This window comes from Rhamphochromis longiceps, linkage group LG23, assembly GCF_057381845.1.
Source record: "Rhamphochromis longiceps isolate RC_006_pf linkage group LG23, R_longiceps_female_GT1.1, whole genome shotgun sequence".
Taxonomy (NCBI): domain Eukaryota; kingdom Metazoa; phylum Chordata; class Actinopteri; order Cichliformes; family Cichlidae; genus Rhamphochromis; species Rhamphochromis longiceps.
The window spans coordinates 7,516,077-7,542,701 of NC_140578.1; the positions used below are offsets into that span (position 1 = coordinate 7,516,077).

At 38.8% G+C, this 26,625-nt stretch overlaps 2 protein-coding genes and 1 long non-coding RNA gene across 6 annotated transcripts in view; 1 reads left to right on the forward strand and 2 right to left on the reverse strand.

The window, feature by feature from the left end:
* Positions 1-4,846: 4,846 nt before the first annotated feature.
* LOC146641179 (uncharacterized) lies at positions 4,847-8,033 on the reverse strand. 2 transcript variants are annotated; one of them, XR_014909771.1, is made up of 5 exons: positions 7,678-8,033; positions 6,912-6,977; positions 6,406-6,561; positions 5,861-5,953; positions 4,847-5,563 (listed from the first exon to the last, which is right to left on the reverse strand). It is a non-coding gene; the product is annotated as an uncharacterized LOC146641179 (long non-coding RNA). The 2 variants fall into 2 exon arrangements; XR_014909772.1 differs by lacking the exon at positions 7,678-8,033 and adding an exon at positions 7,521-7,662.
* Positions 8,034-17,696: 9,663 nt separating this feature from the next.
* bloc1s2 (biogenesis of lysosomal organelles complex-1, subunit 2) lies at positions 17,697-20,094 on the reverse strand. Its single transcript, XM_085399505.1, has 5 exons — positions 19,845-20,094; positions 19,499-19,615; positions 19,219-19,338; positions 19,015-19,119; positions 17,697-18,423 (listed from the first exon to the last, which is right to left on the reverse strand). Exons 1-5 carry the CDS (start codon positions 20,092-20,094, stop codon positions 18,392-18,394), a joined length of 624 nt encoding a protein of 207 aa, XP_085255631.1. The 3' UTR covers positions 17,697-18,391.
* Positions 20,095-21,525: 1,431 nt separating this feature from the next.
* Positions 21,526-26,625, forward strand: part of usp24 (ubiquitin specific peptidase 24) — a 34,934-nt gene continuing 29,834 nt past the window's right edge. For 2 of the 3 annotated variants that reach the window (XM_085399480.1, XM_085399481.1), the window contains exons 1-2: positions 21,526-21,945; positions 26,434-26,602. In XM_085399480.1, the coding sequence (XP_085255606.1) occupies positions 21,667-21,945; positions 26,434-26,602 (448 nt within the window). In that variant the 5' untranslated portion in view covers positions 21,526-21,666. The remainder of the gene's footprint in view (positions 21,946-26,433; positions 26,603-26,625) is intronic. The other variant, XM_085399482.1, reaches the window with a different exon arrangement.

Genomic DNA, 26,625 nt, shown 5'->3' on the forward strand with positions numbered 1-26,625 from the left:
GGAATTGCTTCATCCATGCCAGACTGGTCCCCTGAGGTCCGCTTATCAGCGCCGCCAGCCTGGTGCATCCTAACCACTACAGATTCTTATTGTTGTACTACTACAAAGAGGGATGCTTTGGTGTTGGAAGACTGGAAGTGACAAATTTACCTGGACAAGTGCCACTTTCCACTGAAGAGAAACACATGTGTTCCTCTCTCTGACTTCAAATAAATGAGTGTGTTTTTGTGTATTTTCAGTACTTATGAGAGGGCTCAGTCTCTTCAAATGTGACCAGCCTTAACTGATGAAATCCCACGGCAATTTAATACAGCTTTACTCTGCTGTTGCTGCAACACCTCAACATAGGCATGGGGATCCCAAAGAGACCATTACATCATATCTATCCAAATTAAATGAACAGTTGCTAAAAGGTCTCAAGAGACACTTGGAGTCCAATGCTGTGGTCAGGACCAGAGGTTACCCTGTGTAAAGATGAATCATCTGAGGTGCGAGGTACAAAATGTTTAAAGCATGAATGCCATTCTAAATAAAGGCTGTAGGGATATTCAGGTCCCTGGTGTCTAAATCTTGAATGTAGATCCTTAACTGTACATAAGTAGAAACCCAAGAGGAAGATACACACCCTTCAGCATCCTCATCTGCATCTCAACAGTTCCTGTTTTTGGGACCAACTATATGTGGTACAGTGAATGTAGAAGCACAAGCACATACACGCAAAACTGCCAAGCGAAGGAGGAAGGAGGGCTGTTGAGATTCTTTAAACAAAAAGACATTTTTAGAAAGGTCCTCTTGAGTGGGGAAACAAAGAAGGGAAGTGACATGATGTTGCACAGGAGGGAATGTGAGGGTCACCGGTGGCATAATGGACACACCTATGGAACGGTCTCATACATAAACAATCTTATTTTAACACACACACACACACAACAAGGTTCTTTGAGCTGCTCTCAAAATAGCCGTTTCCTTGTCTCCCTACTTATTTGCTGATATTAGAATCATAAGGATGTTTGGTATCCACTTTGTCTTTCCTTCAGAATAATCTACCAGAAATCCACTGTGGTTTATCAAGGGATGTTTTGATTATCTGCCGTGATCCACCTGGAAACCTGTGATAATAGATGAGATAACATGCTAGGAATAATTCTGTCCTAGCTACTTAAATAGTTAAATGCATTGCAGTGGAAATGGCTTGATTGTTGGCAGATATTAACCTGGAAATTATTACAATCCACATGTGCCACATGCTCATTACAACATATTTCTCTCCAATGGGATACTGTTGTTGTTTGATAAACACTTCCTGTAAACACAAACCCACTTTTTCATCATCTAAACATGGATCTCGGCTACGCGAATGGCCAACAGAATAAAACACAGTAAAAATAAACTGTCCAAAAATATAACTTTGAAAATCTTTATGTAAATGCGAAGTTTTTGACATATTTGGAAACATTTGCGCCTCTTTGAAACTTCTATAGTTGTCCACCAGTATGTATCATTGGCTTGATTTCAAACCACTCTTTCATGTGGAGTGCATTCAAATGTGATGTGTTTGAGAGTTTTATTGCATGTAATGCCTGTTTAAAATACACCTGCAACAGTTCAGCTTGATGTAATGCTCTTTTTGAGCAATCCCTTTGTTTGCACAATCTAGTTAGATACTTCAATTTCAGCTTCAACATTACCTTCGAGAACTCTTTGATATGATGCAACAATCGTGGTTGGATTAATGACTACAAGCTGCCCCATCCCTCCGGCAGTGAAGCAACCCCAAACTATAACATTTCTTCTACAATACTTTGCTGTTGGTATGGGATTTTTCCCCTAAAAAACTCTCTTTGATTTGTACAAAACTGTGGCCATACAACTCTGTCTTTGATTCATCTGTCTGGGGCACATTATTCCAAGAGCTCTTGAAGTTCATGTCCATTGCCAAACTTTGTTGTCACTCTAATGTTCTTTTAGGATAAGATATTTTTTTTGGTATGCCTTTGAGATTCAGCCAATTGCTTTTTCATTGTAGACGCATGTACCCTGACACCAACAACTAACTAAACCTGCAGATCCATTGATAAAGTTTTGGGCTTCTCTAACACTTCTTTTGATAACAAGCCAAGTTTCTGGTCTAAGGCCAAAATTTTCATTTGAAATATGGAACACCTTTTTGGATTTTGTTATATTGGGATAGGGATTAGTTATTTAAGGCCTCCATAAAACTAACTAACTCTTTAGATTTTGTCAAAATGTCTCTGCAAGCCTCAATAGCAAAGACCTCAGCAGACACTTGTCACGGTCTGCGGAGGCAGACCGTGCGGAAAGGTGTGTGGTGGACCCAGGTGCGAACACAAACGAGGATGCAGGAGTGGATTCCAACAAAACGAGCCTTTTATTATGGCTGATGAAAAGAACAAAAACAGAATGAGGGCAGCATACGTGTAGTACTCAACAGAAAACCTAAACTGGACAAAACTAAGGAAAGACTATGGCTGGAGGTACAGAACACAGGAGGTGGTAACACAGACGACGCGAGACAGACTGTATGAAACACAGAGACTAAATACACATGAGGGATGATCAGGGGAAGTGGCCACACATGGGAACACAGCTGACACACATGAACTTAACGACAGGACAGAAGGAGTGAAACTGAATACACTGACCGTGAATACAGACTTTCAAAGTAAAACAGGAAACATGGAGATTAGACAAGACACATGAACCGGGGAGACGTAGTACAGGGGAGATGACATAACCGACAGCATGGACTTGACAATATAAGACACGCAGACATAAACACACGAAGGGCAAGGGAGACTTAATACACGGGTAATATGTACAAATGGCTGGACTGCCTTAGTGACCCTAAACAAAGAATAAACATCAAAATAGGCTAAAACACAAAACACTGGGTCGCACGACCCAGGACCATGACAACACTACATGTCAACGGGTTACATAATACAGTCTTTTCCCGTCACGTCCAGAGAAAGTCAAGCTCATTGGCTGTAGTATTCTCAATCTGGAACCCCTTTTTCTAAATTTATTGATTTGGTACTTAATATCGAGGTTTATTTGCTTTTTCAATTCGACTGACACATTGTTTTTAAATGATGAAAACAACCATGTAGTGTCAGCTTGATTTATTTAAGTATATCGCCTTTAATAAAAAGGTATCAATCGTTGTTCTTGTTCAAATCATTAGCTTCCAAGGGGCTTACATTTTCTTGTGATAGTTTGGTTACTCTAAACAAAACTTAAGGAAACAGTCAGACACTTCCTGAAAAATGCCTATTTGCTTTCTTTTTCACACAGAGCCAGGACTGTTACAGAGGTAGCAAGTAAACAAGCAATCTTACGAGGACGAAGAAGCATATGCATATGCACTCAAAAAAATGAAACGTTGACTTTAATTAAAATTATTTTGTCAACAGGTTCCACGAAATTGAATTATGTTAGTTTAAAGCAAAAATCTTTAGTTCATCTAATTTAAAAAAACTACTTAAGATTAACAAGACATATTTAAGACTAACTAAATCAAGTTATGTTGTATGAACAAAGATGATATATTTTCAGGTTAGATAGTTTAGTTACTTCAACACATTTCTTATTTGTGGCAGTAAAATGTTAAAGTTAGATTAATTCAAATATTATATTTTCAGCCACCTTGTGCTTTATTAATTAGTTTTACATAAATCTATTTTGTCAACAGGTTCCACACAAATGAATTAAGTACATCCAACTTATTTTTTAAAATTTCTTTTATTGCCAACACATTCAGTGAGCATTTGTGTAAACCCAGTCCAAAATAAAACACAACAGCTCATTAGGGTTAGTAATTAACAGTATGTAGACAGATGCAACATCAAGACTTTAAATTAAATGTCTGTATCTACCAGAAATAGAAGAGAGAAAAAAAAAACGCATTGAAGATCACATAACACATTGATAAGATGACACTTGAGTTATGCACATGTGATGCTAGTAAGGTCTGTGAGTGTTTTTTTCTTTTAGTGTCTAAAATGGATAGCAAAGTTGCTATTTGCAATGATTGCTTAGGGTCAGTCCAGTAACACAATGCCAATGAAGTGCTTTCCTTTAACAATGCAAAGTGAAGTGTCCACCTCAACAGCCACAATTTAAAAAAAATTTATGTAACAACAACAACAACAATAATAATGATAATAATAATAATAATAATAATAATAATAATAATAATAATAATAATAATAAATAGTCCACTGATATTAGCAATCAAAGAAAATTACATCACCATCCCAAATAAAACTTTAACAAAACATGCCAACATTATGGTCTAACAATAAAACAGCTTGTCAGCGTTCAGTTTTTTTGCAACAGCACAGCAGTAACCATTTAACACTTGCCACTGTCAACATTTATTTTACTAGTGTTTGGGCAAAAAACTTCAGATGTAAACATTTTAACATGGAAACAATTGTTCGTCTTTAAAAGTCCACAAAATATACATTCATCCTGCATTCCCAACTTGGATGATCTGATATCCTCGTGTTGGTGTTGTTCCCAGACCATCATGAAAATGTTGTCACATTGTTGTGACGTTATTCTTTTGCGCGCCAAGCCATTCGTGCATTTATGAAATTCCAATGTTGCAAGGACAATATCAATTCTGCTTACTGTTTATTAAAGGGTTACGGTTAGGGTTAGGGTCAGTTGATCGGCGGACAGAGGCGGTTTCACGCAGCTTAAGTACAGTTTTTTGTTTTACGCCGGTTTTTCCCGAAGTCGCAAAAGTATGACGTCACAACATTCTGATTGGTCACTTGCAATGTTGATCCTGGAACAACATTTAGTATGATGATCTGGGAACAACACCAACACGAGGATATCAGATCAACCTCCTAACTTACCCTTATTTTTAGTATGTATTGCAATTACCTTTACAATGCACACAATGTAACACAAACTGAATATGAACATATTTCCACCTCATAACAATATGCCTTGAACGCTAATATACACACCACCCTTCAACATTTCTGGTGCAGTATCATCTCTCAATTAAATCCTTTAAATCTCAATACTTTTGATTGTCTCTTACTAGCCCCCCACAACAGTAAAATCTCTCAAATTGTAGTAGTTTACAAACTTTTCAAAATGTTCTAAATTTCTCTTAAATGTAATTTTCCCGTTATCTGTCATTTACAAATTACCATTTTATTCCCATTCAGCCTCCGAAAAACTTCTGTCCATCTGACAGAACATTCATCATCCAAATTAAAGGTTGGCTTATTCATTCAGTGTATTCTTGAGCAACTGTACCTTGGTCAAGAGTATGCTGACATACAGATGAAGGAAGAGCTTCTGAAGTACTTCAAAGAAAGCTTTCAGTCTTGAGGTTAACTGAGATTCAGTGCATATATCCCACCCATTAAGAGTGCACATGCAGAGGCCAGGTCTTCCAGGCCATGCAGGACACACTAGATGGTTATACCCACATCGGCTGGAGGAGTGCTGGCATCAGCTCTTTCGATGGTAAAGATAGCAAGGGTAATTTGTTCCAGCTCCCTCTGAACAGCTGTAGCTTAGACACAAAAACATAGAAAAATGGCATCCAGTTTTAAAAAAAGAAAGAAAAAGGGCCAAAGCTACCCTTTAATGACGTAAACACAATATTAGGAACATGCACCCCAGTGTGCCACTATTTCAGACTACAGATTCAACGATAAATATAAATAGTTTGGGTATACAAGAAGATTTCCCAAAACATTTAAACAGGTTCCATGCAAATTACAACAACAACAACATTACAACATGCAACAACATTAGTTATTCAAAATTTGGTTTAATACAGATAAAAAACTAAACTAAAATTACCAACCAATTATTCTTTGAAGAGGATGCTTGGGTCTTCATTCAGGTAAAAAGGTAGTGCCCTGAGGACACACTCCCTCCCCTTTTCAATACTTTCCTTCTGTAGAGAGTGGCAGAGATACAGGAAGAGAAAACAGATATACTTTAGGATGACAGAAACTCACATTATATGCAAAATGAATGACATATCCACTGCACAGATAGACATGTACACAAGACCAACTAATCATCACATGGACATGAATAGTTAACCTGTTGGGCAGGGTTTCCACCACATTATATATGTCCATAATGGAGGTAAAGACAAACTAATACATCATCTTTTTTGCATTCAAAACATAACATAAAAACATTCACTTCTGGTTTAACCTAAATCAAGGGATCAGATTTTACATATGTTTAGGTAATTTAAATTTTCCAACGTTTTGAGTACCAAACTTTGTCTTGCTTAATATAAATGTAAGTGCACTGTGCAGCTACCATACACTAGCTGTTTAAATTTGAAAATGATCTTATTAGCCATAATATTTTGCTACCAACAGAATAACGCACCTGTGTGGCTGGGGCCAAAGTTTGTCTAATTTTCTTCCCTGCAACGCCTCCTTTTTTCTTGAAGACTTTTATGAGCTGGTCAGTGTATTGGTCAAGTTGTGTAAAAAGCCTTGGAACATGTGCAGCAGTAGTAATCCTCACATATTCTGCTTCCACCTGAAAATATGTCAACAAACACAACATACTGTACTGTAAATATACATACTATATGTACACATATACAAACTAAAACTAATGTAGTAAGACCTCATTAAAGCTATAATTTTAACACAAACATTTACACAAAATGCTAATGGAGCCATTACAGCTTTTATTGTTATTTATCAAGTTCCAAAAAATATTGATCACAGCTGATCTGAAAAGAATTTCATGCCTCAGGCCCTTGAACTGCAACCTTTACCATGGTTCAGATGTGGAGAAGAAATAACAGGGGCATGGGATGGGTCACAAAAGAAAACTTAACTTATAAAACAGTTTTGTTTTTAAAAGTATAACAGTTCACATACCACATACAAGCTCAGCAATACCACATACACCACATCAGTATAGGAGGGAGCAGGTAAAGGCAGGATCTGAGATTTATAAAGTAAAACAAGAAATTCATTACTTAATTTCAAGAAGCAAATTATTGTTTGAATTACAACTAAATAAAATACTACTCAGAAGAAAAGCAAGAGATTGACACTGCCATGTGCTAACTTTCTATAGAAGCAATTATCACCAGGTCTGTCGACCTCCATTGTCTGTCCACTCATATGTCTTGAATAATTTTATTAAAAAAAGTAAGTGTGTACTTTCACAAACTGTAATTTATAACTACATTGATATGTATAACTCCGCTAGGAAACATGCTGTATTTACAGACCATTTTTACATAATACAGATTACTGATAGAGCAGAACAATGGTGTCACAGTGGCTTTCGCCCTTGACTTTTTGGATTTTAAATGTCACTTTATGCTATCCTTGCTATCCTATTCGATATTTCCGACTCTCTGATTACAGAAAAGGAATCCCAAGAAAGCAAATGGAAAAATAACCCCTTGAAAGAATAACCCCATGAACCCCTGTAGCTAATCCCTTAATAAAACAAAAAACAATAAAAATGTTTCTTACACAGTCCACAAAATAAGCATGTCCAGGACCCAGTAAAACTAATGTAAAACAAGCGCACGCAAACGATATAACATGTCTTGTAAGACAAACGCAAAATATAACCATGCTGGACATATAGATACTACACAACATAGTCAAAGAAAAAAAGTGGTCTTACCTCTCAAAGAAACAGTAGCTTGGCGCCAAAACAGCCTTTTTCAGTTAAATTTGAAGTCTTGCGCATGATCAGGCACAAGCCGTGAAACCTTCTTGTTCTGCGCGGTTTCATTACAACTGTTTTTGCATTACTGCCACCTTGTGGATATACAAGGTATATCGATCCTAATTGACTTAACTTAAATGTTATGCGATCAAGTAACACATTAGTATTATGTACGTTGAATAATAGACACAATTACGTAGACTTGATTAGAAAAACATATGTTAACTTAACAAAAACATATATTTTAAGTAAAATGAAAATAAATAATTAATATACACTGAACAATCCACCTCATTCATTTTTTTGAGTGTGTCTGCCTGAATTTTCTTTTAAATCAGACAGAAAGTTGTGTAAAGTTCTAAACCTATCCTTGAACGGGTGATGTGGAAATACAGAAAGGCCTAGAGAGGCTGGTCTCTCTCTTTTTCTCATTTGTGAAGACACACATCCACACACAGATACACACAGCTCACACATCTGTTATAGGTTAGATCTGTTACAGAGAGTATGAATCTCAAAACCAGTGGGGGTAAAGCCATCAATCATACCTCCCTCTTGCTTTTTCTCTCTTTTAATGACACTTGAGGCAACAATAGGGGAAAAGTTTGTGTTTATTGTAACGTTAAAGGTAAAGCCTTTTTATTCTCAAAATAGAAAGAACAGAGGAACTACAGGCAGTTTGGCTGTATATATCGAAGTTTAGGCGGTTATTGTCTGTTATCGTAATAATAACTTGTGGTAAGCTAGATTCTAGATGGGGGTAAATAAGGAGATTTAGTTACATGTGATTTGCAAAGGCCGATTTAACTGCTTCAGGATGAAACGTGTTGGTTGTTGCACAGCCTCACAAATGCTCAAAGCTAATAGTATCACAGATCCAGATGTAAGGCCTAACTCTTCCTAACTGAACGTGGTGAGCAGTTTCCCCATGTACTCGCAGTCTCTGATAGGATAATGGGGATTTGGGGGCAATAAACAAAGGAACCAAGAAACCACACTTCAAAAACACAGTCACATTATACTGCCATGTGACATGTTAAACAAAGCCTCTTAAATAACTGGAGTAACTTGATGATGGTAAGATTGCTGTGACTGTTCCCTAGAAGAGGCCTTGTTTGAATATCACGTATTACCAGCTATATCTGTTATTTTTATGTCAGTCTGTTAAACACAGATTAGCGATGATATTTAGATTAGAGCTGTTATGACACTGACGATTTAAAGGAGACAGTACTCACACACAGGCTGATTGTTTTGTGTCACATGATGTCTCAAAACTATTTAAAATCCATTAGGAAAGTGGGAGAGGCAGACCAAGAAGAAACCACCTGATTTTTTTGGCAGACTAGTATCGACTCCACCATGACCTTAGCACAGTTACTGTAGGGCAGGGATAGCTCAGTAGGTAGAGTGGTTGCCCCATGATCGGAAGGTCGGGGGTTCGATTCCCCTTAACAGCTACCCTGAGGTACCCCTGAGCAAGGTACCGTCCCTACACACTGCTCCCCGGGCGCCCAATGGCTGCCCACTGCTTCACTGAGTGAATGGGTTAAATGCAGAGAGCAATTTCCCCACGGGGCTCAATAAAGTACAATAATGTACACACTTTCTTCTTTCTTCTTCTAGCACCACCTGCTACAGAACTACACACACAGCAGAACTGACCAGGTAGCCCAGCTGAGCCAGGTACAGTTATGTTTTTTGTTCTCTGAGAAATTAAGGTAAATATTATTGCAGCCTGATACCTTTAACTCTGCTCTGTTGGTGCACTTAGCATGGACAAATGGCCAAAGCTAATTCACACAGAGTGGTGAGAGATGAGTGATCAGTGTAGTTTCAGATGACTGATGCATATAATTTAAACAAATTATGTTCTGGTAAAAATAATAACAAGGGTAAGATCTGATTTAACTGCTTAATTATTTGATTTTTTTTTACCTTAAAGTATATATTTCAAAAGGCCTCTCGTCACAGCCTCTGTGTTTTTGTACACTTTGTCCACCGGCCTTCTCTCTCAGTTACTGCTCATGTTCCTCATAAGAAACGGGAAATAAAAGCATGTCTAATTCATTGTTCTGTTGAATTTATCTCACACACTGCTTGCATGCACTCATAGTTAACACAAAACAGAAAAAATTTTTGTCCTTGGTCACTGTCTTGGTTTCTCGGATGTAAATAAATCTTCTTTTTTTCTTTTTTTTGAAAGGAGAGAAAAATAAGCTCTGCATACCAGGAAATATTTTGATATTTGAAGGGATGTTTGATGAAAAACAAAGAAGATTTTAACATGATTTTCAACTATCTGGAACCAGTACTTAATAAAGTGGAGAGACAATGGCGACCGAACCACCTTTGATTTTAAGCCTGTTAATATAGTCTACTTGGATTTATATATTGTTGTTTCTAGTCTTACTGAATACTCAGAGTCCCCTTTTAACCATACCTTCATACAGTGCTTCATTCCATACCCTACAAACACTTTGTCTACCTCTGTATTATATCACCGGTTGACCTAACATGTATTTCTTTGAACTGTAGGAAGAAGCTGGTGTGCACAAGCAAGCCCATGCTGGCACAGGGAGAGCATCACGCTCAAGAGCCGGGCAGCTTCTTGCAGTGAAGCAACACTGATAAACAGTCTGCCAGTGTGCCCGCCACTTATCTATGCAATTGTGAAATTCAATGAAAATAGCAGGAGTAACTGGGTCTCTTAAGCCTTGACCTTAAATTCTGTGAATAATCTCAGATCTGAAGGCCAGAAGATAACAATAATAAACAGAAAAAAATGGATGAAGAGAATGATCAGAAATGATGGTATAATATTGCATGACAAAACAAAATAAAAACAAAATAAGGCAATTTCATTGAAGTAACCATGATTCATATAATCCAGGGAGTTATATCTTTTTCAAGTCATTAATAACTTGAAGGAAACTCTCTTAACACTCTAAATGCTGGACTGAAATTTACCTTTTGAAGATTTTGACTGAATGACAACCAGCTGGCCTTGGACAGAATTGATGGAGCATGATTACGAAGCTCACAGCCACGACCCTGAATGGGATGCCACACATCAGTGATATTGATGAGGAAACATAGAAAAAAATATTAATTTCACAGTTGTACGAGCTAAAGCTCTTTCTGAAGTATATGTATGGCACAAAGACGGTTTTCTGCTTTGGCCTCTCTGCAGTCACTTCGCACTGTGGTATGTATGCGATTTGTTACCCATTTAATTTGAGAGCTGGGAAACTGGGTCAGATCAGATCAAATCTGATTAACGGTTGCACAAAGGTTGATGTAGATTAAGTATGTGCAAAATAAGTCCTGCTTATACTGTAATGGATACGTTTTATTATGTGCCTGTGCTGGACAGAAAGAGCAGCAGGTCTTTGCGTGGAAGTTATTTTCTGGTTCCAAATGTCTCATTTTGGGACAGCCTGTAGCACTCCACTAACAAGATGAGTCAACAATGTCCTTTTATGGCTTTTGGACACTTATTACTCATTTGGATGAGCTAATGCACACATGCTGAAAGCAAAACACGCACACACAAAAGCCCTTTTGGAGAAACCTTTACACTGTGAACTATTGACGTTGTAATTTGGATAAACAGGATGAGACTTGTTAAAGAAAGCCACTGTCTGCCATAAACCCCCTTTATTACTCAACCACAGTGGTCTTAGATGTCTCAGTCAATATAATGATGCAAAGGCTATAACAACAAGCACAAACTGACATTTTGAGATTTACAGTAAGTTAGAACCCCAAGTCACTTTTTAGATAAAAAAAGAACAATAATGACATAATTGTAAAATTGAGACGTGTTAATAAACAGTTTCCTGTCTAAACCCTTTCAATTTTATATTGATGTTTCTTACTGAAGCGTTGTCTGTCACCTGATGCTAAACACAAATGGGCAGTAAGTCTTTCCTACAAATTGTCCAGCTAAAAATTAAGAAGGTGGGAATGGTAAGGCTGCACCAAAACAGCATGGAGGTGAATCATAAGGGTCCACAGAGCTTAGAGGAACTGAATTAGGGCATAATTATTTGTAGATTAATCACTCTGATTAACACTATTTTAGATTATATGTAGTCATTTGACCCATAGTTGGTACAAAATACCAGTCTGTGGAATTGTATGTGCTTTTCTAGTGGTGAATGAAATTGTTTCAAATTCTTTTACAGGGTGCAAAGATTGTGATAAGAATGTATAATGTCATAATACAAAGGATTGACATGTTTTGTGTATCAAATGCCACCCTGCTATGACTGTGTGGGCTTTGTGCAAATGGCAGAAAATGACAGAAAAACACTGTGCTGCCAAAGAGTTTGAGCGGTGCTTTAAAGGCGCTCAATCAATTTAGACATGGTGTTGAACACAGTGAGCATGAAAGGAAGACTCTTCATAGAAAGTCAAAACAGGAACACAAACAACGTCAGTGCACCAGGACTGAACTAACATCACATTTTGAGCAGGATTAAATCAAACTGTCCTCAGGTGGTGTTAGTTATGACGCCCTGCAGGGAAAAGATTCTCTCGGTCCTCCTTTCAATGCTGCCAGGAGCAATGCGTGATCTGACGCCAGAAACAGATTCTGACAACATGAGTCTCCTACCTACTGAGAACAGCTGGGTTTTGCCTCACATTCAAAACAACGTTGCAGCTATGTTTTTGTGCAACAGTCGCATCTGGTGTCATTTTAGATTTGCAATAATGGAAGGATAGCGTGGACATTTTTGGTCTAATCAGAATGGATTGCATTTGTCTAGCATTGGTTGGTGTGTTTCCAAGAACTACATACCTGACAGACACTGGCTTTTGGAGTTGAATTTTAGTGAGGTCAGATGTGACATGTGTAGGTTTTGTGTGTTTTTTTTCCCTTTGCATTCTCACATGTGCACATTATATGACAAAGGTGTGAGCAGCAGAAGTAGGTGAATTATTGCAATGCCAAACGTTGACCTCATGTGGCTTTTCATGCCCTTTTGGTAGAAAGTTTTTGAAGTTTGACTCAGTCCCTCACATCTCACATGTGGCTTGTATTTGCACCCAAATACCTCCCAGATCTGTTGGATTTTTTGAAATGAATGTTAACATAAAACTCTTTATCTTCAGCTAGCTGGCTGACTTTAAAGGGTCTGCTTTACAGCAGCATAGAAGGGTATTTAAACGCCTTGCAGTGCAGTTATGGGGGGCTGTTTATCTCATCAGAGTGTGCGTGTGAAAGTAAGCAAAAGCCAAAGGGATGAAGTTAAATTTCTCAATACTAGTAAATTTGTTGACACTGCCCAATTAAGCCGAATGCTAACTTTGAGCAAGGCCTAAAAACAAAGAGCAAATGTGGTTTGAAAATGACTTTCTGAGTGTCCTTGTTCACTCTCATTCATGAACACAGGCAACATTTCCCAAACTTTGTGCTTGCTTGTCAGTTACACAACACTGTGGTGTGGCATCCTGCCCTGTTATTGTTAACTTGCCCAATCTCCTCTTGGAGAAAACAGCGCCTTTGCTTCAGCTGATGATGGACATATGTTTGATGCTTTCTCAGGCACATTTCTGGGAATTTCTTGAGATCTTTCAGATTGAGGCCATATCGTTTCAGAAGATATGAATTTGAACAATTCCAGTATTGTGTAACCAATATTTTAAATGGATTAAATCTTACTAATATGTAATTCAATCAAAAATCCTTCTATGTTTCTTTTCTATTGATATATAGGTTGCATATATTAAGACATCTGTAATGCATTGTTTTAGCCCTGCATGCTGGAAAAGCTGTGAGGTTTGCAAGATCAATTTTAGAGCATATTTTTTGAGGACTCATTGTCTGCACCATGTCCCCTGCTGTCTGTGGTGTATTACAACTCTGGGAATCGGCATTTACATTGTGGATGGGAATCACAAAAGAGAAGGAGAATGAAAAGAGATGTTTTCTTGTGAAAAAAATTAAAAGCATGCGTTTTGCTGTTACAATAATCTAATAAAGTATGAGTTAGCCCATCACAGCATGTAGTAAAAGATACTCACTCTGGACCTGTATGGAGTAAAATCCTGATCAAAACACATGACTGAGTTATTGAGTAACACTGTAAATATAAGAGGGTCACCTAACGCAAACAGCAATGAGTGTCAAGATAATTTCATGTCTAAAATCAGCAATTAAATGATGAGTTTGACATTTGATAAAATATAATGCTGATAGTTAGATGAGAAGATTTATATTACTGACAAGTATTTACAATGAATATGAAGCTATAACCAGTATCAGTTCAGCTTTACATAAAGAATGGAAGTAGGGGAAAGAGCAAACCTGGCTCTGTATTAAAAAAACCCCCACTATTATTCACTATAATCAAAAGAAGATTGTTATCTCCATCTGCAATAATGTTTACCTGGTTGCATGGTTCTGTTCTAGAACCTTGCAGTCCTAAAAGCCTCATCCCCCACCACAGGCATACAGTGAGTAGCAAGACCAAAAAAGAAGACAGATGATGACATCATGAAAAAAAGAAGCTAAAAGTAAGATGGGTTGCAAAGTGGCTTGCAGTTGTGCAGCCACTGTGTTCTGACTAGAATGCAATTCAATCATCCATCCTTCCATCTAAACCATTACCAAGCCAGCTATAATCACTCAAGCATATCTGCTCTGCCCTTGGTTCTTCCCCCCGAAATACCTCACCTAAGGACAGCCCAGGCAGCTCTTAGGTCTCGAGCGCCTCTTGAACACCCAACGCCTCATACTGTCTCTGCGGCTGAGCCCAGACTTTTGTGGGGGAAGCTCATTGGTGCTGCTTTTATCTGGGATCTTATTGCTATTATCAGTAAATCACCAGCTGTGCATTCATGATTAGCTCTTCTTTATAACAGATCAGCGCAGCATCTATATCACTGCAGACTATGCACTAATCCAAATGTCGATCTCCCACTCCATTTTACTTTCACTTGTGAAACAAGACCCCAAGATACTTTAACTTGTCTATTTGGAGCCGCAACCCCTGAGCAACCCAGAGGCATCTCAACTTTTTCCGGCCGAGAGCTATGGCCTCACACTGGAAGGTGCTAAATGTCATCTCTGTCGCTTGACACTCAGCTACACTACCCAGGATGTGCTGGAAGTCATTATGAGAGATTTGCAAATTGGACGAGTATAAGGGTATCAGCTGAACTGTGATCATATTTATGCAGGCAATGAGATTAGCTGACTGAATGCGGTTTTATGGCCTGCCTGAAGTAACCTACGATATGTAACACAATATGCACTTCTAAAGGTGGGATGAAAAAAATAAAAGACATTTTACTGATTTTTGAAAAAAGGTTTAGAAACAGACACTTGTTCTGTAATATTTGGATAAATCCAAGGCTGCTACTCAGGTGCACTAATCTCCTCAAGTCTCAATTCATAATAGTCTGATCTTGTTATCTAATGAGTGTTATATTGCGAGTGCTTACAGGCAAATGTTGCAAACTTTGGACAAGCCAGGCTTCCTTTTTCTCTTTCATGTTATTCTTTATGATAAGCTAACCATTCGTTGGCTGTAGCGTTATATTTAGCAGAATGATATAATGCGGGGGCATTATCAATGCAGTCATTTAACTCTGCAACTAACAGTGTAAGTCATCATGTAAATGGATTATTATAAGCTTATCCTTTATTATACTGACCAACATCTCGCACAAGTTACATTGCACATACATTTAGTTTGATTGCACTAAATGCATTGCATGGATGCGTATTTGTGTGTCCACAAAGATGAGAAGAATTTGAAATGTAGTTATTACAAGTATGTGGCTCTTACACATTCACCCATTTATTCTTACCATTTTCCAAATATTGTCAGATATTTTTGTTTTACTGCTTCCTAAGGCAACACCTTGGAATAACAGCTCTTTTTTTTTGGAAAATATAAATGTGATATAATTGTTCCTTAATTCCTTTGCATTTTAATTAACTGGTTGATATTAGCAATGTTGCCTCAAAGCAAGAAGCTGCTGGGTGGAGTTTTGTATGTTCTGTGGCTTCCTTCCATAGTTCAAAGACATGCAGGTAGTGTGGTTAGGTTTATTGATGAGTCTAAATTGGCTGTAAGCGTGACTGGCTATCTATCTCTCTGTGTTAACCCTATGGCAGCCTGGCAACCTGTCCAGGGTGTTCTCTCCCTCTTGCCCTGTGACAGCTGGGATTACCTCCAGCCCCACGATGCTATCCCCATGGATAAGCAGAAGAAAATGGATGGGGATGGTTGAGTCACGCCTAGGGTATATGCTTGACCACATTACATGAATTCTTTTTTTTCTGTATGCTATGTCTGTCCAGTCTTAAATCCACACATTTAGCACAGAACATGTGATACCCAAATTATGATGTTATAGCACAGCCAGCTTTTACAATATTTTTACAAACTTAATATTATAAGGTTCGTGATTTGTATGTTCTTTTCTATGCTTGACTGCCTGTTGGCACTCACATTTAGCCTTCAGAAAACAACTCTCAATCATCTAATAGACCTGATTTGAGAGCCTTTGGGAGGGGAGGTGAATTTATGCCCCAGGGTCCTGGATAAAGGCAGGGAAAGGGAGAGATGGAAGGATCACAGTGCAACAGTAAATAACATTACAGTTTGAATAATGGGCTCCCTCTGCGCCAGGGCCTCAACTGGACTAATGACAGAGACCTGTTTTAGATTAGCCCTTATACAAACACACACACGCATGAATATGTGTGCATGAAACAACACACAGAGGGAGGTTCTATCAGTTTGGATAATCTGTTGCCTATGGCAAACATGGCTCTGTTCGGCTCTGGGAGAGCTAATTTAAAGGAGGAAACAAAGGAGGCAGAGGGCATCACACACATCTTCAGTCACGCATTCATCCTTTCCTTTGAATTATCAAGTGTGTGTCATCCATTTCCCTCTGTTGGTCTTGGTTTTCCCAGAGTTCATTTGAGAAGTTTGTGACTCAAACCTCCTTCAGGAGTGGGTCAGTTTTTCCAGAATTACAGTTTACTATATCTAATTTGTCAACAATGTACTAGTTTAGAGCATTATCATGGTACAAGTCCGCCATCTGCTGTCAATACAAATTTCATCTGAGAACCTGTTTTCACTGTTTATGTCATGAGGTGAAAGATTTAATGTTTTATAGCCTTCATATTTTGCATGCTTTTGTTTTGAAATGTTTCTACTTTCTTCTCACATCTTCCTAATTAAACAAAGTATCAACAGTGCACACTCTGCATAAAAGATGGGAGGTGAGGACAGTCAAGAGAGCAGGTGCATATGAGGCACAAAGAAGAAGACAGCAGAGCTTCAGCAGAGGAAGGGGACCAACAGGATCGATAGTACAGATGTATGCCAAGGAGCTCTACCCTTGAATAATAATAATGGATTGCATTTTATATAGCGCTTTTCGGGGCCCTCAAAGTGCTGTACAATTCCACATTCACACACTGGTGGAGGCAAGCTACAGTTGTAGCCACAGCTGCCCTGGGGCAGACTGACAGAAGCGAGGCTGCCATATCTCGCCATCGGCCCCTCTGGCCAACACCAGTAGGTGAAGGCCTTTTTACTGGGTCCTGAGACAGAACAGGTGACTGGTTTCCGATGGCTGCTACTAGAGCATTTGTTTCAAGACTGTTGCACCCATACTTATAATATATAGTTGGACTTTAGCTTGTTTTTTCCACATTTATTTATTGTAAAAAATAAAATAAACTGCTACACTTGAGTTTTGTATTCCTTGGCTACCATCACTTTTTTTTTTTATTAAGCTGCTCTCCACCAGTTTGAAGAGGACCTCTCCTCTCCCTTCCCCTCGTCATTACATTTACATTAGCTTTAAAACAAACAAAAACACCCAAAACATACACACCTCATGTACATGTTTATAAAGCAAAATAATAAGTACCGTTGTAAGGAAAGTATTATCAATCAAGCAATGATATGCAGATCATAATTTATTCCAAAAAAAAAAAAAAAAAAAAAGCCAGTCATATTAAATGCCTTTAAACTCCAGATTTCAAACTCCATGGTCAAAGTGTCATCATTATCAGCTGCCCTCTATACAATAGCTTCATCATTGGTAAACATCTTGAAGTCTTTAGTGAATGTGTAAAAGGTTTTTTATACCATTCATTTTAAATCAGAACTACCAAATGAAATTTTCAGGGCTCAGTAATCAGACAATTTCCAAGGAAGGAGACTGGGATTCCAACACATTCTCAAAACACATCTGTGACCATGCTTTGCCATGTAAATTGTGTATAACATTGCTGTTGAATACTCCATTGAATTTCTATCTGATTAGTAATAAATATATCCTCCATCTCGCAGTTATTATAGCCCGTCTATTTAGAGTTTTTATTCTACAAAGGGGAAAAAGAAAAAAAAAAAAAAATCTGCAAAAGGATTTGGGTATACGTTGTATACCTTGGCTGCGTGATATTGGAGTCAAATCTAAGTCAAACACTGGATTACTAACTCATGTGCATTCAGCTGCTTCCTCCTTGGTATTTTCTACGTGTCAAAGTGTCTCTGACTGTTTGTTGTTTCAGTCTCAGTTCACATCCTCCCTGCAGGTCCTGGCTCCACTGGCAGGGAAAACAGAATGCAAGGCAGGGTGAAAGGGAAGGCACCATAGCTCTCAGTCTACCGCCTCTTCCCCCTCATCGCTTCTCCAGTTTTTTAAACCTGGCCTCTATAAAGATAAAGAAAGGGATGACTTCTCACTCTACTGTAATAAAAATACATTGCACTATAACTGAACAATCAAATAATGTTTGACCTTAACATTACAATATTTAGGTCAGGAATTGTTTGTGGTGACACAGCGCCATCTATTGGCATGGAAGCTGCCAACACGATTGTGCTGACTTTACCATAAATAATAACCTCAACAGCCAACAGATACAGAAAGAGCCTACACTGTCACCTTGACTGTGCTCTCAAAGACACAACAAAAAATAATATGTTCACTAGGCATAGCAAATTAAAACAAAGAAAGATGGTACTGTGAAATCAAAACAAACAATGACAAAGTTACTTTCCTAAAGTAACTTTACATTTAAAGATAAAAAATGTAGAGCCACCAGTGAAATCTAAAAATTATAATAGTAAAGAATGGATAACACTGCCCCAAATGTGTTTTGCTTTCAGCTGTTGATTTTAATTAACCTAAGATGTGCTTTTTAGAACATCCTTGACTCTGATTCAGTTATGTTGTGTCAAAAGATATCCTGTCCTCTGTGCAGAACAAACACTTTTACACCTCTGTCATTAACTGTCTTACCCAGTTTCTTGGAGTATGCATCCAATTTGTAAGCAGCTTGTTCAAGTGCAGATACTTGCTCCTCAATCTGGTTTATTTGGTCCAAGTAGGGCTGTAAACTTGCATCTAAAGAAAACATGCACACCAGACAAGTCTTCTTATATTACAAGTTCCAGTAACAGATGAAAATTATGGGGCTAGTTTTTTTTAGTTTTTTGTACTCACACTTGTTGTTAAGATCCTGTAGGTTACGACTGATGTTAATGCTAATGTCTTTCATTTCCATATACTTCAAGCTAGTAATCTTGTTCATGTTCTCCAATAGACGGTAATCCTCACAAGTGCCTAAGGAGATTGGGAGAACATTTAGAGAAAAATGGGTAAGAATGAATACGAGTAGCAAAGAACATCAGCAACTGGCCCTATGGCTTTGACATTTAAGAATATAACTGTTTCATTCTTTGAAAAGAAAATGCGAGTGTTTCCAATATTCAAAAAATAAGACCTGTTAGTTCTCCTTGCAAGAAGATGGCCATCTTTTCAAACATATCGGTGCACAACTCGTTTATATCGGGCTCTGCAGGCTCCACAGCCTCCTCTGCTGTCTCCACACCACCATCACCTGAAAACAATGCAGCAGCATTAACACAGCGCAGCTTTTAAATCCAGTTGCAAACTTAAATGTGGCCACAATATAAATGAAATAACGCAAAATACAATCACATTACACAAATAAGAAGGATGCCATGTAGAGCAGACAATGTAAGACCCACAAATAGAAAACTAAATAATTGGATTACTGTATGCTATATTAGCATTAGCTAGGGAAGTGCAAAGAAACCAGGACTCACTGTTTGTGCCGTGTTTTTTCGGAGCGGCTGCGAGGCTTTCCGCTGCATCCCCCGGGCCCTCTGCTTGACCGCTATCACTTGCGGTCGGATTCAGAGTCGCCGAATGAGTCGATGGTGCCCTGGATATGCTGTCCATGGCAGCGGCTTCGTCTCCAGTTGCTGCCATTTTGTTCCTGTTTTGATTTTCCCCTGTCACATGAGCCGAGCGTTCACGTGACGCACGCCCGCCACCAACAGCCGCCGCTCCCATTCTCGCGCTCTATGGCAAAGCCACGCCCTTCATTAGTAAACGGCTCTTCGGTATTTAAAGGGTATCCTCTGTAGCTTTAATATAAATGTAAAAAAAAAGTTGGACTTTTAAATAACATGGTTTATCAGGCACTTATGCCTGAAAAAATATTTATTTTATTTATTTAACAAAACTAAATTATTATACATTTTTATAAACTACAGCAATTTATTATAAACTGCAATATCTTCAAACATTCATTGCTCACGTGTTAATGTTCAGTTAAGAAGGTTAAGTCTAAGTCTAAGTTAATGTCTGAAAGCATTTTGCTGAACAAAACAAAAGAAAACTAACCTGGGCTTGGGTTTTTCTAATTAAACCATTCTCAGAGTAAGGTGCTGGTGGTATGAGCTGATGTCTGATCTGAACTGATCCTCACAATTAATTATCTGTTCCTTCAGCTGCCACCATTTTAAAACTTACATATAGCCCTTTTATCATGTTTCGTCCCATGATTATAACCAAGTGTTTTGATCCCTAAGAAGGTTACACCAAATTTAATCGAAGAAAAGTTTTATTTGTGAAAATAACCACGGTAGGTCAAAATTTTAAGATTGTTAATACTTTATAATATTTCTGTGGTTTCTCAAATTTTGTTGCAATGCTCATTTTTCTAGAAAAAAAAGAACGTCTTTTTTCATTTTTATTTTACTTTCTAATCAAAATAGACGGCCATACATTATAATTACACCAGCAGTGAAAATGACACTATTGTTAAACAGTTTGAGAATGGATGTCAAATGTGTGGCCAGGGGACGAGGAAAGTGCCCGAACTGGCCTACTGCATGGCTTGGGAATGTAAACATCGCAAAAAGGAGTCCAGGAATTTTGAACTTTTTACTACACACACACACACACACACACACACACACACACACACACACACACACACACACACACACACACACACACACACATCTCTCTCTCTCTCTCTCTATATATATATATATATATATATATATATATATATAATTTTACTTACCATGCCACAACTAAAGTAACCCATCCCACTGATGGGTTTCCTTTCTTTACTACAGTACGTCATTTTTTTGTAAGACCAGGTGAATGTGAAAAATTATTGTTCAAAATTGGAAAGAAAAGGGTCAGGACTTCTTTAAGTAGTGTTCAAAACTGCATTGAGCCCATTTAAATGACATCTCAGGCTGTTGTTCATCAGTTTAATAAATGGACTGTTTATGAAATGTGAACGTTTCCAGAATGCACGTAAACTTAAGTGAAAGGAAAGGGGGACAGCTGGGATTTTTAAAAATAAATTATTAAGCAATAGTTACATATGAAATTGGGCCTTGCGTCAAAATAAAATGATTTTCGTTTCCCTCTGCGCGCTCCCGCGAGAAGCATGCAGCGCTTGGCAGGCAGAAGTCGCCGTAACACCTGTGTCGGCGCTGTTGTGAGCGAAGCAAATCGTGACAGGCTAGTAGCAGCGGACTGTAAACATGGCGGCGTGCACAGCTACAGGGCTGTGCCGAAAACCCCGTTACTACTAGTCTGCTAGACAGAGACACCCCAAAAATGGAGACCGAAGAGGAGCAGCACATAACGACGCTCCTCTGTATGGGCTTCCCAGACCCCGACGTGATACGAAAAGCGCTCCGGCTGGCTAAGAATGACATCAACGAGGCAGTGGCGCTCTTGACGAACGAAAGCCCCGGACTCGGGTATGGATATGAACCGATGGAGAGTGGGCCTAACCCCGGCTTGGGCTCGAGTGGAGAGGGGGAAAACAGCGGGCGGACTGGCACAGGAGGGTTTGACCCTCCTCCAGCATACCACGACGTAGTGGATAGTGAGGTAAGAGAAACCTGTAGTTTTAGCAACCATGAATTGAAGCAGCGAGGGGAGGAAACCGGGCTAATTGCCGCTTGCAAGAAAGAGTGGGCTCGCCCATTTAACTGGCTAAACTTAGCATCTTCAGTGCTACATGCACCTAACGCGAACTGTCAGAGCAGGAGGTGAAATTCTGTTCGATACTAATGGAGAGGGCAAGAGAGTTGCCTGTGATTGATAAGCTTCGTTCCTTTAAAAATTGCGCTGAAAGCCTATTTTGAACATAAAAGCTAACGCGGTTAGCTTGTAGCAGGCTAGCTAACGTTAGTTTAGAGTTAAACGCGCCAGTAAGGGGACCAAGGTTAGGAGCACAGAGGCATCACTCTGGGGGATTGCAGTTAGAGATTTCAGCTGGGACCTCTGGTAACAGGTAAACAGCTCTATCAGCCAGTCAGCCTGCAGGCAGACAGTTTGATCTCTTATGTCTGCTTTGCATGTGTTAGCTAACGTTAGCTGGATGGTTATCAGACTGCTCCGCTCCTGTAGGAATTGCAGTCCACTCGAACCGGGCTTAGAGCGGTTTCGCAATTTCATTTTTAAGCATACGTGGCCATTTTGATTATTTTTCTATTCATAATGTCAGTTGTCATCATATGAGTATCTATTTTTGTGTCATTCATTGATAATTCTTACATATTGCGTGTATGAGAAGGGTTGCAGTTGATTGAAAAATACCAGTCACTAGTTCTTTCACAGTAATTTACCTACCTACAGGTCTTAACACTTTGTCCTAATTTACTGCGTTTATGTGCTATTACAGTAAACCGCAGATGCCCATCTACATATGATTCACCTGACACCTTGAACACCTTAAACACAAACCTAACCTCAAACCCATTGCTTTTATAGATTTGCAAAAACTTAAGGCTATTGAAAGTGACCAGTCCTTCAATTTGTGAGGTTATTGATTCAGACTTGATAGCCACCTGTTGTGTCCCTTTGATTGTAGTGAGATGCTGTGATTGTGGGTCAATAGAATAAGTACACATAAACTACTGACCTGTTCCTGTTTACATCTGCTTTTTCTTCTACCCCGTTATCACGGTGGTGGTTTATTACAGGCTGTTTTAGTAAGTGTAATATAAACAACACTTGGCATTCACAGTGTGCAGAAAATAGAGCACACCCACAGGTCAATAAGAAGCCTATGTTTAAAAACATTCTAATAATGATGTTGTTACAGATTAATTTACCACCAAGTAACTCCTGTTATTTAATCCCATTTTCCCCCTGTTTGTTCATCTGCCAGAAAAAGTTAGAAGTACAATTTGAATCTTTTTCCAACCAAACATATTTGCTACTATTTACTAGTTGAGCATTTATTGTAATTGCTATATAAATGTGTCTGTGCGTGTGTGTGTGTGGCGTATTTGATATACTACAGAGAAATAAATCTCACTCATTCCTACAAAAATTATAAAGTTATAGAGAATAATCCAAAGTTGGAAAGTGCTGTATTTGCCCTCTTCTCTTCCCTTGTTTCTTGTATTAATGTTCATGAAGGCTGTCATAGGTCTTTGGCCTCATGTCATGCTCCTAAATATAGCCCTGCAGTGTCCCTGACACACACAAACACGTTGCAGTTTTTGCAGAGGATCCCAGGAGGATTGCGGGTGCATAGTAACAGTGGCACTGAGTTACCTCATTGTCCAGGCCAGCCACACGCATGCAGTGCTTTTCAGCCTTTTCCCTCTAAAGCCCTTAAGTCTGGAAGCATTGAAAGTATTGGAGCCTAGTGCATGTTTCATGGTGATTTGTGGTTTTCCCTATATTGTACTTCTTTGAAACAGGGCATTGACTTGTGGTTAGGTAATTCTGCCAGTTGTGCTCTTTCATTGGGGTGTTTCCAAAGATCTGTATTAGTTTAGTCTTTCTCCAGCTTTTCTTCCTCTCATCTATCTGTCGTATTTAATTTTCTAAGAAAGGGAAGAGATGAAATATGATGCTCCTCCTTTATCCTTTATGCTTTATCTTTCCCTTTGCCTCCTCTTCTCCTCTCTGTGATTGATTAATAATATTTTCTCATATACATTGATATGCAGGACAGTCATGTACTGAATGCACTGACCACTGTTTATGTTAATATGTATATAACTATATTTAACTGTACCGCTAATTAATATTTATACTGTGCAGCTTCCACATGAGCAATGGTCTCTAATAGTTTGTTACAGTCATAATGTAGTGGAAGTTGAATCCTAGTGCGCAGTTGTAGTTTAACATAATTTCCAATGTAACACAGCAGGTCAAGCTTTATTAAATGGTTCAGTTAGAGCTGGGCGATAGAACGATAACGATATGTATCGCGATATAACTTTTACTCGATAGAGAAATTAAGCTATCGCGATAGACCTCGCCGCTCTTGTCCTCTTAAAATAAAAAAAAAAAAAGTTTAGCCAATCCAAACTAAGTAGCGCAGCGCCGAACCAATCACAGCGGCAGCGTCACGTCGCGTGACTTGTTACGTACAGCACAAGTGCCAAGCCGCACGTGTGTTTGTTTGGGAAGCAGCCAGCGGGTAATGGAGCCAGCGCGTAATGGAGGAAATGAGTGTGCCGACTAGAAAAATCAACCGAGTGTGACCGAAGAGAAAACAGATGATGGTTTCAATGCCGGAGAGATTGTCGAACGGAAGAGCCATAGGAGTTCCGTTGTGTGAAGGTATTTCGGCTATTTCAAGTCTGACAAAAAACAGAGTAGCGTGCACTGTAAATTGTGCCGAAAGCAAGTCTGGAAATACAATAAACTGGTGCATGCATCACACTGTGCGCCACGTTATTGTTTCGGTGAAAAGAATTTCTACAATACTGTTAATTCTACTCTCTGCAGTGTTTAAATGCTTACATATACACACAGTTACTGTCCGTCCACACATACGACTCGGTTCTGCTTCTATGCCCCAGCTTTGTTTACTTTTTCCCACCGAGGCTTCTAGACTTCTGATTGGCCAACATTTCGGTACGGTTAGGAATCTAGCGCCACCTGCTGCTTTGGCATGTTCATAGCAGCGTTTTCCTTCATTTCTGCCTTTATGTGTGGACGGGATTATTTTTTAAAACGAAAACGGAAAATCTCCGTTTTCAAAAATACCCGTGCACGTGTGGACGTAGCCTCAGTCTCTGACTGGAAGCGCTAATTCGTCATTCGGCTTTTGTCAGACTAAAGTAACTGTTAAAACTGTTTGAAAAGCTAAGCTATACAACAAGGAGAGATTGAGAATTTCCTTTTAGTTCTCAGTTTATTTGATATTGACAAAAGTTAGTCAGTTTTGTCTGTTCTTCTGTAACACAAACTAAGATTTATTTTTACAATTAATATTTTGTTTCTAAGTGGAATTGACAATTTAGTCTGTTTTGTTTGTTCTATTTTGAAACTTAAACGCTTTAGCGGCTGCCTTTTGTGTAGTTTGCAATATTTGCCTTTATTTATCTGAAAAAGTCTCATGTTCCTTAAGTACATCTACCCTGTTGAACTTATTATAGGAAATAAATATTTAAATCAAAACAAGCTGCTGATTATTTCACATTTTACTTGTGAGCAACGGCACATTTAAATCTTACAAATATAGTTATTTGGCTTATATCGTGATAGATATCGTTATCGCCTGAAATGAAAAAAACATCGTGATATGAAAAAATCTCATATCGCCCAGCTCTAGGTTCAGTTATTACTTTAACATCTGCACCTAGTTTGCGCCATCCTTAAATGTTGAATGAATTGGCTGGGCAGCACTGTTTGAGAGGAAGAGGCTGTGAAGGTTAATCATAAATATACACTTGACCTCATGAATATGTAAGCAAGTTTATGGCATAAATAATTTACTAACCCTTTAACTGTTTTTGCTTTTACCACATAGACTCCTAGGCTTCACTGCCACTGCCTTCTTCTGTCTTCTTATTCCAGCTGAGCCTTAATTCTGCTCTGTGAATCATAACTACAGATGGTATAAAACTTGACTCTAAATGAGTTGAATTTTAGCTCTCTCTTTATTACCTGCTCAGGCATGACGCCATCATACAGCTAACAAGACAGTGTCATGTCATTTGGCAGGGTATTCATTGAACTTGACTGTCTAGCTCTCACACCCTGACTTACACATCACCACTCTTTAGACTTAATTGCTGCCAAAGGACTTACTAACAAGCACCTGCCTTAATTTGTTCTGAAAGCTTCTTGGGAGGAAATAGAAAGATAAAAATATTACAGAGATGAAGGGCAGATCATAGAGGAGAGGACACACTTTCCAAATGACTGCTATCGCTCCTCTCCCAGAGAGAGGAGAAGACTCAGGCATCATCCTGTCTGACTTTATCATCGCCAGAGGCCATTTGTATTATCCTAGCATCACACAGAGGACATTTGCAGTGTCATTATAAAACAATGGGATGAGCCGTATGAAATGCAGTCACCCTCTGCTTTATGTCACAATTTTGTTGTGTTTGTGTGTTACAGAGGAGCAATGATGAGAATGGGAACTGCTCTGGGGGAAGCATGGAGTTTCCCACCACCAACCTGTATGAACTGGAAAGTCGAGTCTTTACTGACCACTGGTCCATACCTTACAAGAGAGAGGAGTCCCTGGGCAAGTGTCTCATTGCCTCCTCCTGCCTTGCTCGACATGGTAAGACTGCGTGTGTGGAGGTG

Excerpts from the sequence above, each read along its gene's own strand:
- bloc1s2 (XM_085399505.1), bottom strand. The coding sequence starts at position 20,094 with ATGGGAGCGGCGGCTGTTGGTGGCGGGCGTGCGTCACGTGAACGCTCG. Across the intron at positions 19,616-19,844 it reads GAAAAAACACGGCACAAACA|GTGATGGTGGTGTGGAGACA; the intron begins GTGAGTCCTGGT and ends CATTGTTTTCAG. Across the intron at positions 19,120-19,218 it reads ACAGGATCTTAACAACAAGT|ATGCAAGTTTACAGCCCTAC; the intron begins GTGAGTACAAAA and ends TGTTTTCTTTAG.